At 35.4% G+C, this 19,506-nt stretch overlaps 1 protein-coding gene across 3 annotated transcripts in view; it reads left to right on the top strand.

Moving 5' to 3' along the window:
* TMEM33 (transmembrane protein 33) overlaps positions 1–19,506 on the top strand; it is a 20,885-nt gene extending 1,379 nt beyond the window's left edge. For 2 of the 3 annotated variants that reach the window (XM_020990910.2, XM_078148576.1), the window contains 6 exons: positions 3,657–3,751; positions 4,267–4,454; positions 6,007–6,074; positions 7,772–7,905; positions 13,986–14,069; positions 17,693–19,506. In XM_020990910.2, coding sequence (XP_020846569.1) covers positions 3,657–3,751; positions 4,267–4,454; positions 6,007–6,074; positions 7,772–7,905; positions 13,986–14,069; positions 17,693–17,822 — 699 coding nt within the window. In that variant the 3' untranslated portion in view covers positions 17,823–19,506. Of the gene's footprint in view, positions 1–229; positions 260–3,656; positions 3,752–4,266; positions 4,455–6,006; positions 6,075–7,771; positions 7,906–13,985; positions 14,070–17,692 lie in introns of those variants that run through there. The other variant, XM_078148575.1, reaches the window with a different exon arrangement.

The following is a 19,506-nucleotide window of genomic DNA, read 5'->3' as shown; positions in this document are numbered from 1 at the left end:
GTGGGCTTAGAATCAGGAAGATCAGAGTTCAAATCCAGCCTCACAGATTTCCTAACTGTTTGACCTTGGTCAAGTCACAGGAGAAGGAAGTGGCAAACCACTTCAGTATCTTTGCCAAGAAAACCCCATGGATAAAGGTCGGTGGAGTTGAGGATGGGGCAGGACTAAACTATACTATACTACCACATGACTCACCTTTTTAAAAAATTCCATTGGTAATGGTGCCTTCCTGCTTTCCTTCTCCATGAAAACATTGGATGTGAGTGATGCCTTCTTCATTGCCTTTGATAGTCAACAATTCAAGGGGTGTGAAGATTATATCATATGAGCTTATTCCTCTGAATAGAACAAAACACCTGCAGTTTGAAATAATATCTGTTTCAAAGGGGAAGAGTTTAACTATGTTAAGAGAAACTTCTGTTAAGGCCTTAGGGCAGCATCTTACATTTCTCTCATCCTACTTTTGTAAGTCATCAGCTGTTCAAGATAATGATACATAAGAATCACTTAGAACAAGGATGTCAAGCTCAAAAGAAACAAGGGTCACTAAACCATACATGAAGGTTCTTGTGGGGTCATGGTGACTTAAAAAAACCATACTTCTTTGTATATATTTTTATTGCACATTAAAATCAAACAGGAATTATATTTTAATCTCTTCAGGCTGTACTCTGGAGTGTCAGTGGACTTAATTAGGGCCTGGGGCCTCCTGTTTGACTCTCTTCCCTTATCTTGAATATAAATACAGAGTTTTTCAAAAGTCTTATTGAAGTTTTAAGCTATTAAACTTAAATTAAGCTCTTAACTACTAATTCTCACTATTTAAAGTTAATTTTATTATTTTAATTAACAAATTTATTTTATATCCTTCTAGTGCCCCCTACTGCATTGGGGAAAAAAGAAAAAAGCAATCCTTTGTAATAAATATGCATAGTAAGGACAAATTCCCCCATTGACCACTTTCAAAAAAATATATCTGCTTCTGCACTTTGAATCAAATGCCATCTCTGTCAGGAGGTAGATAGCATGTTTTATCATTCGTACTCTGGAATACTGGATGGTCATTTCATTATAGCTATCAAAGTTTTTTGTTTTATAATGTTGCTGTTATTGTATAAATTGTTATATTTCTCCTAATTCATTCTTTATCAGTTTACACAAATCTTCAAAATTGCTAGTTCTTATATAATGCTGACAGTATACATTGTTGTGGTTCTGTTCTATTCACTTGATTTCCAGGATAGTTGGATCTGTTTACAGCTGCACCAGCAGTGTGTTGGTGTGCCGGCTTTCCCGCAGGCCCTCCAATAAATGTCATTTTCTTTTTTGTCAGCTTTGCCAATCTGATAGGTGTGAAGTGATATCTCAGAATTGCTTTAATTTGTATTTCTTAAATTATTAGTGATATAGAGCATTTTTTCCTATGTCTGTAAATAGCCTGGCTTTCTTTCCTTGAGAACTTCTTGTTCACATCTTTAGACAGTTTCTCAATTGGGGAATGGCTCTTGGTTTTATAAATTTGAATCAGCTCCTTATAGATCTTGGAAATGAGACCTATGTCAGAGAAACTTGCTGCAAAGATTCTTTTTCGGTTAATTCTCTTTTATTCTTAGTTTTATTGGATGTGTTTGTGCAAAAACTTTTAAATTTTATGTAATCAAAATTATCCATTTTATCTTCTGTGATTCTCTTTATTTCTTATTTGATCATAGACTTTTATCGATAGGTTTGATAGGTAATTTTTTCCATATTTCTCTAAATTGTTCATGATGTGACCTTTTATATCTGTCATAAATCTTTTTGGAGCTTTTATTGGTATCGGTTATGAACTGTTGGTCTAAATCTAATTTCTTCCACACTGTGGTACCCAGTTTTCCCAGCAGTTTTTGTTAAATAAGTGAATCCTTATTCAAGTAACTGTGATGGATACTTTGTATTTGTTGAGCACTAACTTACTAGATTCCTTTGATTCTGTATCTTGTGTAATTAATCTGTTCCACTGATTGATCTATTTTTAAAATTAGTACCAAATTGTTTTGAGGAAACTCTTTTCAAATAAGCTAAACAGTGTAAACCAATAACGTGAAAAAAAAGTTGTTGCAAATCACTACCCTGTAGAGTATTAAATAAAATACTTAGAAAAATGGAGGCTGTAAAACCACAATTAGTGTTTTAATTTGTGTGCCTCTTAGAGACAACTGGCTGACAAAGTGGATAGAAACCATGGAGTCAGGAAGATTTGAGTTTGAATTTTACTTCAGACAGTATCTATTTGAGCTTGGGGAAATAACCTTTATGAGTCTCTGTTTCTTAATCAGTAAAATGAGTAATAATAGTACGTTTCTGGGGCAGCTAGAGGGTACCATGGATAAAGAGCTGGGTTTGGAGTCAGGAAGATCTGGGTTCATATCCAACCTCAGACACTCGCTGTATCACCCTGGACAAGTCAGTTAACCTCTGTTTTCTTCAGTTTCTTCATCCGTGTAATGGCGATGATAATAGCACCTACTGCCAGGCTTGTTGTAAGAATCAAATGAAATATTTGTAAAGCACTTTGTACAGTGCCTGGCACATAGTAAGCACTATAGAAATGTTAGCTATTCTTATTCTTACAGGATTGTTGTAAGGATCAAATGAGAGACTATATGTAAATTGCTTTGCAACTTTTAAAGCACTGTATGATTATTATTATTTTCCCTTAAGCTATCTTCATTTTTTTTATTAGAAACTGAAAAGGTGATGTGAAGTGGAAGTATAATGTGTGCTGATGGGGTGGGATGAAAATTTAAATTCACTTATGAGTTGCCAAAAAATAAACGTCAGATTTAAGATGGATTTTTGAATGAGGGAAGAAGGAAGTTGGCTACTTAAACAAGGCTAACATTTGTAAAGGTGGATACAAAAGTATGGAAAGCCACAAAAGAAAGAAAAGGAGTTTGATTTGTTTTTAGTTAAGCAGGAGATAGCCAAGGAAATGGGGGATGACAGGTTGAAGCCTAGAGAGTGTCCATCCTTTTTACAAAATGTTATGAGAAGAGGACGAGAAACTTAATGTTAAAGAGCTAAGAAAGGTACTTTTGATTATTCTAGAGAGTCCCAGAAATGCTAATGACTATTTGTTGAACTCTTTTAGTTTGCAGAAATAGGCCTTTGTAAGATTTGTTTGACCCAAAGTGTACCTGGTATTGATGTCTTCCATGTTGTTTTCAAAATCTCTCACAATCTGTATAGTTTTATCTGTTCTTTAAAAAATTTAAAACATGAATACTACATGTGTTATAGAGGAGGACTTTTGGTCTTTGTTAAAAATTGTAACCTACTGCTTGCCAGTATTATTATTTCTTATCTAATCAGTTTTCTCTGTTTAGGTATAATTTTCATTTTTTGTGTTTTGATACATTTCTTGATTTTCTTGCAATAATAGCATAAAGGCTATCTTTACTAGTAATATTTGAGAATCATTGTAATGTAAAATTTTTCTCATCCTGATACACTCATACAAAATTGAAAGATTTTAACTGGTGTTCTGAAGGAAAATTTAAAGGGTAACTTTAAATTATTTTGTTTAGGAAAAATGCCACTTCATCCTAACAGAGTAGAATTTTCAGGTTTCATTTACTAACAGTTTTCTTAATTCTTTTTCTCTTTAAATATAGCAATTTATGATGACTAATAAGCTGGACACAGCAATGTGGCTTTCTCGATTGTTCACAGTTTACTGCTCTGCTTTATTTGTTCTTCCTCTTCTTGGGTATGTATTGTACCTGTTTGTTTTGCATATTTATTTAGGTCATGAATTCGATAAATGTTTATTGAAACCAACTATTTGTAAAGAATTTCTAGGTATCCTTGGGGATACAAGGATAAATAAACCAATCCCTGCTTTCTAGGAGTTTAAAAGCTGGTCATTTTTTAAAATTGAGGAACATTTTATTCTTTAATATTTGTGAAAACTAATGTTAAACAAAGCTTTTAGCAAAGGTGGTTTGGTGGAGCCAGGTCATGAGTTTGGACTATTAAAACTTTTAGTTTTATTTAATGGGTAGAATGACCCTTTTCTTTATAAAACCTGATAGCTGCGGATGGGCATTTATGTGGAATGATGCTGCTTTTAATAATATCTGAAGAATATTTATATAGTAATCTCATCCATCATTGGCAAGCAGTGGATTTGAGTGTTGTGCAATTATGATGCAATTCCCCAATGAGGAAGATTTGCGGTGGCTGTTTGTGTTGTATGATAATTTTTCCTCTGGTAATTTGCAGGTTGCATGAAGCAGCCAGCTTTTATCAGCGTGCCTTGCTGGCCAATGCTCTCACCAGTGCTCTGAGGCTGCACCAAAGATTACCACACTTCCAGTTAAGCAGGGCTTTCCTGGCCCAGGCTTTATTAGAGGACAGCTGCCACTACCTTTTGTATTCTCTCATCTTTGTCAACTCTTACCCAGTTACAAGTATCCTTATCTGTGGTTTTTACCTTGAACTTTAGCAGAGTGTTCTGTGTGACAGGGCTCAACAGATGCTGAACACTAGGTTGTCATGGTACCTAAGCAATAAGTATTCATTTCACCTAATATTTCCCATAGTTATATGGTAGTAAAATGTGAATGTATGAATTTATGAACTTCAGTATTATACCTCATGGGTTATAACTTTTGAACACTCAGGTTGGTGCTAGTTCCCCCTGGGGTTCTGAAGAACAGCTGACTTGTTCCAAGAAAGGTTCATCCTTAGGCCCTTGTCCTATTTCATCTCCTCCCCTGGCACAGAGAAAACCCAGTGACATTTCTGGGTAGCTGGGTGGCACAGTTGATAATCAAGTGCCAGGCCTGGATTCAGGAAGACTCATCTTCCTCAGTTCAAATCCAGCCCCAGACATCTACAGCTGTGGGACCCAGGGCAAGTCACTTCACCCTGTTTGCCTCAGTTTCCTTATCTCTAAAATAAGCTAGAGAAGGAAATGGCAAACTACCCCAGTATCTCTGCCAAGAAAACCCCAAAATGGGGTCACAGAGAGTTGAACTTGGCTGAACCACAGCAACAGATAATTGCATAGTACAGTTGACTAATGTACAAAGAGTTCTTGTAATGTTTGTTTTTATTCACATCAGGCTCCTTGTCTCTATGTGGTTTGGATTAGCTGAATCATCCTTTTTTTTTTTTTTTTTGGCTAGGCAATGGGGTTAAGTGACTTGCCCAGGGTCGCACAGCTGGTGAGTGTTATGTGTTTGAGGCTGTATTTGAACTCAGGTCCTCCTGACTCCAGTGCTGTGCTCTGTCCACTGCACCACCTAGCTGCCGCTAGCCAAATCATTCTTGAGGTCATCTAGGCTTGAAACCTGGGGGCTGTAGTAGGTTGTTGTTTAGTCATTTTCAGTTGTGCCTGACTCTTCATGACCCCATTTGGGGTTTTCTGGGCAAAGTTACTGGAATGGTTTGCCATTTACTTCTCTAACTCATTTTAGAGATGAAGAAAGTAAGGCAAACAGGGTTAAGTGATTTGCCCAGGGTCACACAGCTAGTTTCTGAGGTCAGATTTGAATTTAAGAAGAGGAGTCTGCCTTATTCCAATCCTGGCACTCTGTCCACTGTGCCATCTAGCTGCCCTTGTGATACCTAGCTGAACCCTACACTGAAGCTGTCCTTGGACACAGAGGTCTTTTAAGGTACCCAAAGAAGCATATATCGTTTTATTGGTAATTGGAGATAGAGAAAACTTTGTTCAATATGTACAGTAGATCTTTTGATATACATAAGTATGATCTTAAGAGAATGATGATATCTGCTTTAATTTTTCCTTTTATGGATGCCAAATGTTTAATTTAGTTATAAAAAAGATTAAGCAATACTAATATACTCCAATTTTGGATAACCTAGCTATACTTGTTTATATTTTTTTCCCTTTGGCTTTGGATAGGATGATCATTTGAATATAGTTAGCTGAAGTATAAATTGTCTTAAAGTATTTGATGAATCTTAGATATTCTCCTTAACTCCTTGTTTCAGTGAGTATCTTTCCAGTCTTGTTATTCTCCTTACTTCATGCTGCTACATATACAAAAAAGGTCCTTGATGTAAGTATGTCACTTGATAAATTTTTAAAATCTCATTATCATTAAATTTTTTATGTGTAAGAATACTAAGACATTTTGACAGGGTAGGTAGCAAGCAAATTTCTGTACTCTTATCTATCACTACTGTTAAATTAGGTGATAATTTAATGGTTTTAATTTTGGCTTTTTCATGATTGTTGTTGAGGAAAAATAACACTTTGTTCCAAAACTGTATGATCTTTGTTTGATAATCCTAGTTTTTTTGAACCCTAATTTTGCTCCTTCAGCTTTCATATGCTGGATGGTCAAGGCTCTTTACACATTGATGTTTAGGCCTGCTTCTGCTTTTTCTTATTGGTGGAGAATGACACAGACCTGGCATTTTTGTGCCTATTTTAGGGCATAAATACTCTAAAGTGAACAAATGTCTGATTTCTTTATTGTGCTAAGGTTTTTTTCCTATTCTTACGGTCACTGTGATTCTGCAAAAAGCATGGTAATTGGACTAGGTAATTTCCTAGTATGTAAGGTTTTTGTCATTATTGTTTTAAATCTGGTCCTGTGATTTAGTTGATGTCAAGAATACCCCAATGTGGAAACTCCCTTCGCCAATGAACTCTGAATCCATTTGTAAATTGAATCATAGAGTATTATCATGGGGCGCTGAAAAAGTTAAATGACTTGTCCCTATCCACATAATATATGTCAGAGCCAGGATTTGAACCTTTTTCTGACTCCAAGGCTGGCCCTTTATCCATTGACTCTTATGCAAGGTGGTTTGTAAACCTTAAATTACTATATAAATGTGAGGCATTCTTTTTTACACACTTAACTAGCAAAATTGTCACATTTTTAACCTGTATAACATCAGTCAATCTTAATATGGTAAGGGAGATCATCAGCTTTGTGATTAACTTGCTGTCATCTGAGGGGAACAGAAAATCTCATTAAAAACATTAAAAGAGAAAAACATTTAGGAAAGTTCTCGCTTTTTTTTGGTTAACTTATAAAATATATAAAATGTCCTTAGAACAATAAAACCTAAAAGCAAAAATTCTTTTAGAAATTATTTGAGGTTTATGGGCATTATTAGGTAGTTGAAGGTTATAGACCTAAATAAAATTGTCTTGGGTAAAAGACATATGAAGTAAGCCTCTTTCTGACATTACCAGTTGTTGTTAATTTATGCTAAAATTATTTGCAAGTATGAGATAACCTCTATTTCTACATAGTTGGCATCTGTTTATACGTATATTTTTAAATTTTTGTTGGTGATTTATAATTTTTTTGTACCATGTCATTTCCCAGTAAGCTGTTCCTCTTATAGACCCCTTGTTTATAACAGAACAGTTAAGCAAAAGAAGCCAACATGTAACTTTCAATGACATCCTATCTAACAATCCGCACTTGTAGTTTACCATCTCCTTCCTAAGAGCACAGAAGTGTATAGTTCATCTTCAGTTCTCTGGAGACAAGATTAGGCATTATATATTAGCTGAATTCTGATGTCTTTTAGGGGTGTTTTCCTTTGCATTATTGTGACTTTTGTTGTCTTAGTTCTTTCTACTTTCTTTGCTTTGCATTAGGCCATACAAATTTTTGATTGATTGTATATGCTGCTGCATATGGCATTTTGCTATCTAAGAAAATAATTGGGAAATCGAATAACATTTTACAGTTTATAATTTGTCTTGTTTTCTTTTTTTTTTTTTTTTTAGGCAAGGGGTTCAAATAGTTTGCCTCTGCTGAGATCTATTTTGGAAAAATTAAATGCTAATCAGCAGAACATTCTGAAATTTATTGCATGTAATGAAATTTTCTTGATGCCTGCTACAGTTTTTATGCTTCTCAGGTAAGAATACAAGTACTTCATTTGATGCATTATTTTTAGGTTAATGATATTAAGTAATGGATAAAGAGAGGCTAATATATTACTGTTACACTCAATGAACAGATGTCTGTTAAGCACCCACTGTGTGTCAAGCTGCTCTGTGATAGGTGCTTGGGATACAAGGACAAAAATAAAGTGGTCTCTGCCCTGGATGAATTTAAGTCCCGTGAGCACCTATGCATGTGTCTTCTTTTTCTTTCCTATTGGCTAATTTTTAAGAGAGATTGAGAAATTTCATAGTTCATTGTTTTGCTCTACTTGGAGCCAGTGTGTTCTTCCTTTTGTAAGCCCATTTATTCTTTTCCCCTGAGGGTGAAAATGCTGTTCACTATTACCTGCCTCTGTGTTATCCTTTCATATACCTGAAAATTATTCATTTCTCCAGTCTCTTTCAAACCAAGTGATAAGCCAGGAAGCAGCCTTGGATCGAAAGTCAGCAAATTGAGGTTCTAGTCTCTTTCTGCCACTTACTATGTGACCTCTGGCAAATCTTTTCATGCCTTTAAGTAATTTCATTCACTCGTTATTAGTGTCTATTATATGCAGAGTTCAAGGCCATGACATAGTCAGTGGTAAAAGTTTCTTCCTGCTTCTTTTCAATTCAGTTCAACAAGCAATTATTTGTATGTTCTTAAAACAGGACATATCCTGGGGAATTTAGAATTACATCTTCCTATTCCTTAGATTTCCAAATTGCTTGGTTACTTTTTTCTGTGAGTTGTTTCATTTGTTTATCTGGGTACAAGTGGTAACATTAGATAAGGAAATTAGTTTAGCTTGTGCCTGCTATGTCAAATTTCCAAATAAAAAATATTATTTTGCTTAATAAATAGCAGAATTTAAGGTGGTTCTCATAGCAATTCAACTTTTAAATAGTTAAAACAAGTTTTTTCATCTCATATAAAGTGGAAAGATGCTCTACTAACCTGCCTCTCTTGCTTTTAGTCTGTTGTTATCTTCTATACAGTAAGAAAGGGAATAAGTTCTTATTCAACACCTAATATGTACTAGACATTGTGCTAACAAATATTATCTTGTCTCATTGCTGTCGTACCTCTTGTTTAGAAGAATTTATGCTGAGTAATATTGTGATTTTAACTAAGAAGATAATATTTAGCCCATTAACTGAAGGAGATGCTAACCAGTATATTTGCTTGCTAATCTCTGTCTCTCTCTCACTCACACACACACACACACACACACACACACACACACACACACACACACACATATACACACACATTCTCATACACTAAAAGATACAAAGAATACAAGATTCTACTGTGCTTATTCTTTGGTGACTAAAAAAGTATTTGATTTAGCATGGTAAAACACCATCTTATTGGGTCTCATTTAAAGGATGTGTGTGCGTGGGTAAGTAATACACGTATCTGTGTCAGCATAGTGGTGGGCATTATGCTAGTAATATTTACTTCTTTTGAAAATTTGATGGATCTATGATCTTCTTGATTTAGGTCTTTGCTCCAAAAATTGCAAGTTGCAACCCATTCATACCTTTTCTTTTTTGGTCACTCTTGTCTATGGTCTCCTCTAAATCCACTTTTCAGTATCCAGGATTTGATCATCAAACATGTTGAAGACACAGATCTCCCGGTTATTGTGTAGGTACTACTGGTAGAGTGTGTAAGCTATCCACTTTTATCTCTCATGATATATGATTTGCCCACTTCCTATTCCAGTCTACATCTCTGATCTCTTTTATACTACTTCGTGTATTCAGTTCTTTGTTGATAATGTGCTACAGTCTGCTTAGAACTACTGCATGTTTCTCTTTTGTTCTTTGGATAACTCACAGCTTTAATGCTTAGATACCTGTGCTATTCTGTGATTTAAAGTCATGTAACATCCCCACAGAAATATTGGTGTTATAAAGATGGGTTTTGGATTTAGAGAGAAGTTTGGGATCATTAAAACCACTGAGCAATAGTCTGAATGGAATCTGTTCCACTCTTCCTTCTGCTCAATTCTATGCCAAGTTCATTGTCCTTTTGCAGACTCTGTCCAAGAAATACATACTGATTAATAAGCTTTAGGGACTTGGACTGCTGTCAGTTTTCATCTGTTTGGTTTTTCCTGTATTCTTAGTTAGGCTGAGCTCTTTTGAATGCTTATAAATCATATTTTGACTGTGCTTGATGTTTTCCGTGACAGTGGAAAGTATCGTTTACCAGACTTACATCTCCCTATTTACGTTCTATTAAATTGCAGCAATTAGTAGGTCATCAAACAAAATTATCCTGGTTCTTAACATCTTTCAAGGAATTTTGTGTTATTTTAACATAAGCATAGGAGACACCTTTTGAATGAGACTTGTTAAGGTGGTGTTTGGCCATGCCAAATTGAACACTTTTTTTCCCAATTACCACACAATAAGCACAATGGAATCTTCTATTCTCTGTACTTTTTAGTATAAAAATTATACAACTGTAAAGATGTAATCTACTATAGAATATTGTCTGTAAAAGTTTGTCCTGTCTTATTTTTCTTCTAGAATATATGCGTAAATTATTTCTCATTAAGATTTTGTAGGCATATATGAGTTAGTTATGTTGATATCTTCTTGATTTTTTTTTAAGTAATAATATCTGTTATGTAGATTCCCTTTTTAAGATATTTTGAGAATTAGTTCCTCAGTGCTTTCAGAATTAGTCAATTTAAGATACTTGGTCTGGTCCAGCTGCTTTTCCCAGCTTTTTTTTTTTAGGCTATTTCTGTTACCTCATGTGACATATCAAGAATTAGGTTATTAGCATCCAAATGTGGTGGCCCTACTGTCACTGACGAAGGAAATAGTTTGTAATAGAAATCTTAAAGTCTTTCCATTTTCATCTGTTTATTTTGACAAAAGCGTTATTCCTCCCACTATACAAATTGGCTAGTTTTTCTTTAAAAGGTATTGAGACCTTCCTTAAGACTTGGTTGCTGAGAAGACTAAAGAGTCAGACTGTTGGTGTCACTTCCTCATCATCTGAGTACAGAACAGCAAGAATAGTTCAGAAATATTCTGATGCTTGGCTGATAGGTCATGATGGGCAACTTGAGCTGAATCAGCTCTAGATATCCTCCGTGCTAATCCTTGTTGAATAGTCTGCTATGGCTAAGTGAATCTCCTTTTGGAGATTGGCTGAGTGTCCATTTTTTTTTTTTTTTCAGTAAATTATCGAAAGTCTGGTGTGAGTCAAACCCGGCCCAGAACAGTTGTCTTCACTTTACTTCTTAAATGCTTTTAGGATCATCTGACTTAATTGGGTCTCATCTGAAGCTTTCTACAAACTCATTTTGCTTTGTACTGTTTTATATAATCTTTTACAATTTTCCTGTTTAAGATTTTACAAATGAGTTAATATTCTAAACCAGTGTTGCCTATGGTGTCCATATCTCAGGCAAGGAAATGAAGTATTTGCAGAGAAGTTTCATTGATTCTTTTGACCTTCTTATTGTGGCTATTGTTTTACATTGGTTAAAGTTTCATAGGAAATCCTGCTTCTCTCTGTCAATATATGTTTATCAGTTTCCCATTTTTCTTTCTTTTTAAAAAGAAGTTTTATTTATGCCTTGTTTTGTCTTTGCATCACAATTATTTTCCACTGTTACCTCTCCCCTCACCTCCGCCCCCCATATTCATTCCCTTGTGACCAAAAGAATCAAGCAAAAACATCTTATACGGAACAAGTGTTTGACACAGGATATGCTAATTTATCCAGGTAGTCCCCTATAAGGAAGATATATTTCCTCCTTGGGATCTTTGTTAAATTTTCCATTAGAGTTTTACTTCCTTTGAGTGATTGCTTTATTTACATTTTCTAGGCTCCATTGCCCATTCTTTTGCATCAAGTTTGTTTAAAAAGGTCAGTTTGGAACTGTTTTGGTTGCATAGCATTATTTTCTCAATTTTATTAATTTGTTGTTGATTTTGATCTTTAATTTAGGAAGTTGATTGTTTGACTGTTTATGGACCAGCTGGTTAGGACAGGATACGCACAAGAGTGCCCAATTATTTCCTGCATAGACAATTTCCTTTTTTTGTGTGTGTGATGTTATTTAGGGATTGCCATGTCCAGCATCTCCAGAAAGTATTCATAGTATAGAGGCATAAACTTCTATATGGTCTATGGGACTTTGGCTTCCTTCAGTTCTTGATCCAGAGTAATTTTCCATTATTTTTCGTCGTCCTCCCCTACACCTTTGCCTGGAAGTTATCAAGTATTATAGTGTATGCTGATTTGCATGATTTGTAGTCTTAATGAGTTCTTTGCAAAAATTTCCCACCTCATCATCCTCTGCAACAGATATTGATGTGTGCACAAGTTCTAGTTATTTTTGCAGTCACATTTTTGCGGATGTTTTTCATAAGTACTTTAATATGAGATGACCAAATATCTTGTGAAATGATGGTTATGACTGTTTTGAATGCATGATAAAACCAACTCCTTTATTGGCCCTCCAAGGCAAAGAGGTGTGAACTCTCCTCCCATTTAGCTGCAACTTCTTTTTGTCTTTCATTTATATTGTCAAAATTGGTATAATTCAGTTCCTGGAATAGTATATCAACTTATTGGTTGTTGGACAGAAATCTCACATTTAGAGTACCAATAGTTAAATTATTTAGATGGTTAAAAAGCTAGTGATTTTTACAGATGAAAATTCATTTGTTATGTAGCTTATAGTAAGCAAATGATATTTTAGCCGGTTGCCAATAGGAAATACTAATGATTGTTTTAAAATGTTATTTAATGAATTAATCTCTACATTTGATACTGTACAAGCTCATTTATAATTCTGATTTCCCTCTACAATATTAGCAAATTTTGTAACTAATGTTAAAATAATCCTTCCAAGTGCAGTGTGGCATGATAAAAAAAAACTTCTTGGGGCAGTTAGGTGGTGCAGTGGATAGAGCACTGGCCCTAAGTCAGGAGGACCTGAGTTCAAATGCGGCCTCTGACCAAACACTTGACACTTACTACTGTGTGACCCTGGGCAAGTCACTTAACCCCAGTTGCCTAACCAAAAAAAAAAAAAGAGCTTCTTGTAGTCAGAGGACTAAGAGCCTGGCTTAGCAGCTTCTATCTTTATGGCTTTGACCAAATGATTCAAAATCTTTGGGCCTTAGTTTCAATATATGAACAATAAGCTCCCTTCCAAGTCTAAATTTGTGGTTGTATGATTCTACATTTGATGGCAAGTAACACTCGAAATTCAGTATTTGAAAATAAATGTAAACATTTGTTTTAATCATAACACATCTATAACCATAGTTTTAAAACAGATAAATTAATTGGCAGAAGCTTTTGGTTGCTGTGAAACTATATATACATGTCCTTTTTTTGTGTGCATTTAAATTCTTAATGCTTTTACCGCATATGACTTCTTGTATGCTGTATCTGAACAGAGTTCTTTTTTGATAAGTATGCAAGGTTTTGTTAAAGACATGTATAAAAGCTAATACTCAAATGTTTAAATGACTTCACATGTATAATTTATTATATTGCTTGCCTTCTCAAAAGGTGAGAGAAGAGGAGTGGGAAAAGGGGGAGAATGTAGAAATCAAATTTTTTAAATGTTAAAAATTTTTGATATATAATTGGGAAATATTTAATGAAATAAAAATGTAATTTAAAAAAAGATATAGGTGGAGAGGCAGGATGGCATTAGTTGATAGAAAGTTGGTCTCTAGTCCAGAAACAAAGTTCAAGTCCTTCCTTGGACACATCCTGACTGTGACTTGGAACAATCATTTTACTTCTCAGTGTCCTAGGCAACTCTCTAAGAAGGTAAGTTGAAGAGAAAGAGCCAACCTCCTTTGGTAAAGGAAGGTTCTCACTAGGAACTCCCAGCAATGATGAAATCATGAGCCTTATTTAAAACAAAAAAAAAGGCACATATTTTGCTCTCTTGTACCAACTCTCCGACCAGAATGTGTCAAATAAATAAAGTATGAGGATACAGTGAAATGTTTAATGATCAAATAGAGTGAATTTAATCATTTATTACATTTGTTTTTTGTTTTTTTATTGTAGTGGTCAAGGAAGCTTACTCCAGCCTTTCATATACTATAGATTTCTTACTCTGCGATACTCCTCCCGAAGAAATCCATATTGTCGGTAAGCTTACATCTTACGAAGGACTTCAGGAAGAAAGCCACCATAATCATTAGCTTTATAAATTCTCTATGATCTAATCTGTAGTTGCTGTATTACAATTTAGAAATAGTTGAAATTTACTCTTAAATTTAAGAAAATTGACTTGCGTTATTAGCTACATAATATTTTTACAAAGTGCCATAGATGTCCTGTCGTGCGGGATCCTGGTCCTGGATTCTTGAAGGCTCTGTGTCAGGAGCGAGCACAGACTTGAAAAGCTTTGCGTAGAAGTCTAGCAGTGGATCACGTGAGTGCTGTCGGTTGGCCTGCTAGGTTTAGAGAAGCTCATCACTAGCCAGTAGGCTATCATGAGGTGAATGTTTTTGGCCACAGCAACTGACAAAGACTCAGCTAAGCTGTGTTAGTGAGGGAGCACCCACACACACTCATGTCAAAATTAGGGGTCTTATGGGGGGCTGAAGTGTCACATTTGTTCTGGTCTGAAGTCAAAGGAACAAATGCAGATGTGTTTATCTGCTATATGAAAGAACCTGAACTGTGGCACAAGGATAATGAGACAGTTCCCAACCTCACAAGGTCCGTGTGTGATGAGTGGCCAGTGAATAGTACAGGCAGTGGTTGCTAAAAGACCTATAGAAATTACTGTGGGCTCTGAAGCTATGGGAGGCCTTCAGAAAGGAGGAGCAAATTGACTGGGCCTCAGGATATGCAGAATTTAGATGGGGGGAGAAAAAACATTTGAATGGGGAGTAGAAGGATGAAAGGAGAAGACAAGATTTGTTTAGGGGGATAGCAGGGAGACTTTCTGTTTGGAACAGAGGCTTCAGGAGGGTAAGAAATTTGAAAGAAATCTAGAAGGGTAAGTTGGGCTCAGACCGTGTGACAATCCTGAATGTCAAGGTAAGAAGTTCAGGTTTTACCCTGTGGGTATTTAGGATCTATTTAAGGAATCTGGGGAGGGATGTGATTTTGGGATTGCAAGAACCTAGTTAATAAGTACGTGCATAGTGAATAAGTACTAAGCCCAGCTCTACCAAATTGTATGATCTGAACAGTGTACACACGTGTGCACACACACACCCCGCCACACCATTTCATGTATGAAGTCCTCCCTGTAGTGAAACACCGTGTTCCTCTTACTGTGGAAATAACACGCTTGCCCATATTTAAGTGTTGTTGATTTCATTTATATAGCAATATCTGCAAGGATACCCATTCTACAACAGGTTACGGGCTATCTTTGTAGCCTGTATGGGAATGTTGGTGGATAGAGACTGCACATTGGCTTTCTCAGACTCTCTTTTTCTATTCCCTTGTTCAGTTTGAAGATGAAAGGGTATCTTGTCTGCCCCTGATCTGTATTTTGAGGTCTTTGAACATCATGGTTGATTAAAAGGGTGAAGAAGTATTCCACCAGGCCTGGGATTAGCTTAGGAGGCACTTACACACCTATCACTAAGCCTTGCCTAGGTTACTTATCTCCTATGCACGTAGAACTTTACCAAGCTAATAAACATGATAGGTAGGTAAAAAGCATTTTAGTATGTTTTGCACAGTGGTGTATGGATATTTTCTCTCTTTACAGAAGCAGGTGCTTGCAGTTGCACCACACATGTGATCCAGATTCACAGCATAACTTCCTTAATCATATACCTGGCTTTTATAAGGTAGCATCTAGATAGAGTGCCAGGGCTGGAGTCAGGAAGACCTGAGTTCAGATCTAGCCTCAGGCAATTATTAGCTGTATGACTCTGGACAAGTCCCTTAACCTTTGTCTCAAGTTCCTCAACTTTAAAATAGGGATACTAACAGCACCCCTCTCACAGGGTTGTTTTGAGGATCAAATGAAATAATATTTATAAAGCACATAGTACAGTGCCTGGCAAATAGTGGGTGCTATATATTTGCTTATTCCCATCCTTTCTCCTATAATGGCTCTTCCTTCCATCATACAGGTTGACATAATCAGAGCATTTCAGGATCATTGTTTTGGTAGTGTACAGGGCACATTGAAGGAGGCAGGGAAATAACTGAGGAGATAGCTCTCCACTTAGTATAAGGTGATCAGGACTTGAGCTAACAAATATATGGCTAATCTGAAGTTGTAACCAGTTGTAGTAAAACTGAAATATATAAAAGATGGCATAGCTTCATTTTAAATTTGTTACTCAACTGCTGGTGTTGATCTGTCATTTTCTTAACTATTATTTCCTCTTAATTGTATGTGATTAGTTTTTATACATTTTAACCAAAAACCTGTGCATTTGTAAAAATTGTCACCAACTCTTTTTATACTTTGTACTATGTCCAAGTTCATTAATTATCCTCAAATCCACATTATTAAATTGACAGTATTTCCTGTACAGTGTCAAGAAGACTTTTGTGTTACAACATTCTGTGCTTTTTCTGTCGTGTTGTCTTTTCCTCTCAAGAGTTTCTGTCCTCTCTATCTTGTTATGTCAGTATTTGTGCCCTTCTCCATTTTCCTGATCTAGGCCTCACTCAGCTAGCAAGTAGTCTTTGCAGAGCTCCTAATCTGAGCCTTATGTAGCAATTGAACGCTGTTGTTACTGGGTTTTGTGAGTGTGTGCAGGCCCTTGTTACTTTGTACTCCTCTTCATTGTTATTCCTTAGGTGTCTTAAACTCAACATGTCCGAAATTGAATTTTTATCTTTTCCCCCAGAACTCTCCCTTCTTCTGAACTTTCCTATTACTATCAAGGGTATCACTGTCTTCCTAGTCACCCAGGCTTACAACCTAGGCTTCATTATTTCTCTACCCTCTTCTCCGCCCATCAAATCTATTGTCAAGTTGTTGATTTTACCTTTACAACATCTCTCATGTGTGATCCATTCTCTCCTCTGCATTGTTTCTGCCTAGTAAAAAACCCTCATCACCTCACACGTAGATTGTTGTTAGAGGGTTTGCCTCCTTCAAGTCTTTCCCCACTCCAGTTATCCTCCATTCAGCCATCAGTGATTTTCCTAAAGTGAAGGTCTTGACTGTGTTGTCCCCAGCCCCCCATAAACTCTAGTGACTTCCTGTCACCTCCAGGATCAAATGTAAAATGTCTGATTGCCCAGCTAGTAAAGTGTCAGAGGCCTTCTAGATCTTCCAAGCTCCTGTACTCTGCCCACTATTTTGCTGCTGTTTTAGTGTTCACTGCAGAAATATGTTGGACTAGATAGAAGATGCTTTTAATTTTTATGGAGGGAAAGCAATAAAGTAAATCTTTAAAATTTTTACTTCATTTATTAGGAACTCCTGAAATGATAGTCTTTAGCATTTCTGAAGACTAAAAATTCATAGAAATTATACAGTTTGAATAGAAAACCTAATTGATCTTTTTTGCTTTGCTTTTCTTCCTCACCGCTTAACCCCTTTGTGTTCAGGAACATTAGATACTTTTAATCCAACCTTTCCTAGGCAATATATGAAGCTTAGATTGTAAGGATTTTAATAGTGTAGATTTTGTTACCGTGTTGTCCCTAGAATGCATTTTTAAAGTAATTTTACTTGTGAGGGGAATTTTAACATCGAAAATTTCCTGTTTGTTTTATACTTGCTATAATAATGTTGCTTTGTGTTTATATTTCTGAAAGAAAATAATCTTGTCTTTCAGGACCTTATTTAATGAACTGAGGATTGTTGTTGAACACGTAATAATGAAACCTGCATGTCCACTATTTGTGAGAAGACTGTGTCTCCAGAGCATTGCTTTTATAAGCAGATTGGCACCAACAGTTGCATAGTTTAACATAAGTTAAATTATATGTAACATGAACATTGTAAGCAGTTGGTACTTCTGCAAGTGATTGTAAATGCCAGGTATTACACTGATTTTGCTCCAGGTTGTGTAATTTCTTTCTGTAAAAATGTTTCATTCTGTAGTGTGTTAAATCAAGTCTTTTTGGTTTCTGAGAAAAACATTATTGTGCTCATGGTGTAAGTAGGTTTGCATCTTATAAGCAAAAGTCTATTAAGCTAAAGACAAAATAGTTTAAAACAATGAAACCATGCCTAACACCACCAATTATATAAATTTCTTACCCCTCCTCACACAAAGTTGCTAAATTTCTTTCACGCCAGCTCATGTTAGCTATACTTTGCATGTGGTGCAAGCTCCCGATTTAGTCTCACTCTTAATATTTGTGAATGTATTGACAGTATTCTTTTTTCCCTTTGATAATTTCAATCAAAATAATTTTCAGCAGAAGTAGTGGAACTGCATATATTTTAAAACTTCATCTAAACAAGCAAGCTGATTCTGTGCTGTTTTATGGAATAAATTTCTTTAGCCCACAATTATGAAGAAGATTTTGTCATACTTTAATGGCTAGTCCTTCTTTGTCTTGTTAGTAACTTGGATAATTTTGACTATAAAAAAGGTCAACCAATAGCGTTGTTAGATGTATGGTTGTAAAATCATTTCATTTGCATAACCATTTTGGACAAGGTCGATAAGTATGTATTGTAAGGTGCAATCTTCCATTCACTTGATCCTTTGACTAGAATTTGTCAAAGAATTTGAATACTCTAGGATTCTAAAACTGAAACAGAAAATCTTGTTCCCCTTTCTCAATACATGTGGTGACGCTTCAGGTATTATCTTTCTAGGATCTCATAATCTAGATTCCAAACTGCCAATTTTCTTGGTTTCTTAGGCTTGAATTTACATAAAAGATTGCAGCTGTTGAGACACCACACAAAATAAATGCTTTTAGCTGAAGATTAATTGTAAACTCAAGTGATTATACTTGGTGACTTATTCTGATAATAATGAAGTTTATGCCATATAGATTTTATGTTCATCCAGCAAACCTGATTAAAAAGTTACACGACAAAGTTTATATATAAGGTAACTGATGAAAAAAAAATACAGTATGTATCCTTTCTCTGTAATAGATAAATTTTGGAGAGTTGGGTACAGTGTACAACTGTGACTTTATTTGTATGAATTGTTATATCCTGTTCATTGAGCCTCACTGAATTCCTTTATAAAACTCATTCTGGTTTTTATTACTGTTGCATGATTGGAAAATATTTAAAGTATTGCAAAACTTCAGTGGTCCAAAGTGAGGTATATTAGTTCTTTGTAACAAGTGTTTTTATGTGTGCATGTAATTTAGACTTTATCAAAATACATTCATTAGTAACTTATCGGTAACCATCAGTTGTCCATATCTTTTTGCTCAGCCTGCAGACACAAAGGCAGTGTTTTTAAAATGGGCTAGAATAATTCTATTTGATTGCTCTTATTTTATTTGATTGAGCTCACTTTAATCAACTATTTATGGAACAATTATCCAATAAGTTGGAAAAGCAACTGTATAACATACAGTTGATCTTTTTTGTGGCTGTCCTTATCACTGTATCTGTAATCTGATGGTTTTATAACTAAAATTTCTATAGCAATAAAGTGAATGTAAAATTAAA

The sequence above is a fragment of the Phascolarctos cinereus genome, unplaced genomic scaffold (assembly GCF_003287225.1).
Source record: "Phascolarctos cinereus isolate Bilbo 61053 unplaced genomic scaffold, phaCin_HiC Scaffold_9;HRSCAF=440, whole genome shotgun sequence".
Lineage (NCBI taxonomy): Eukaryota > Metazoa > Chordata > Mammalia > Diprotodontia > Phascolarctidae > Phascolarctos > Phascolarctos cinereus.
The sequence above is the reverse complement of the archived record's forward strand: the minus strand, read 5'-3'. Positions and strand labels throughout refer to the sequence as shown.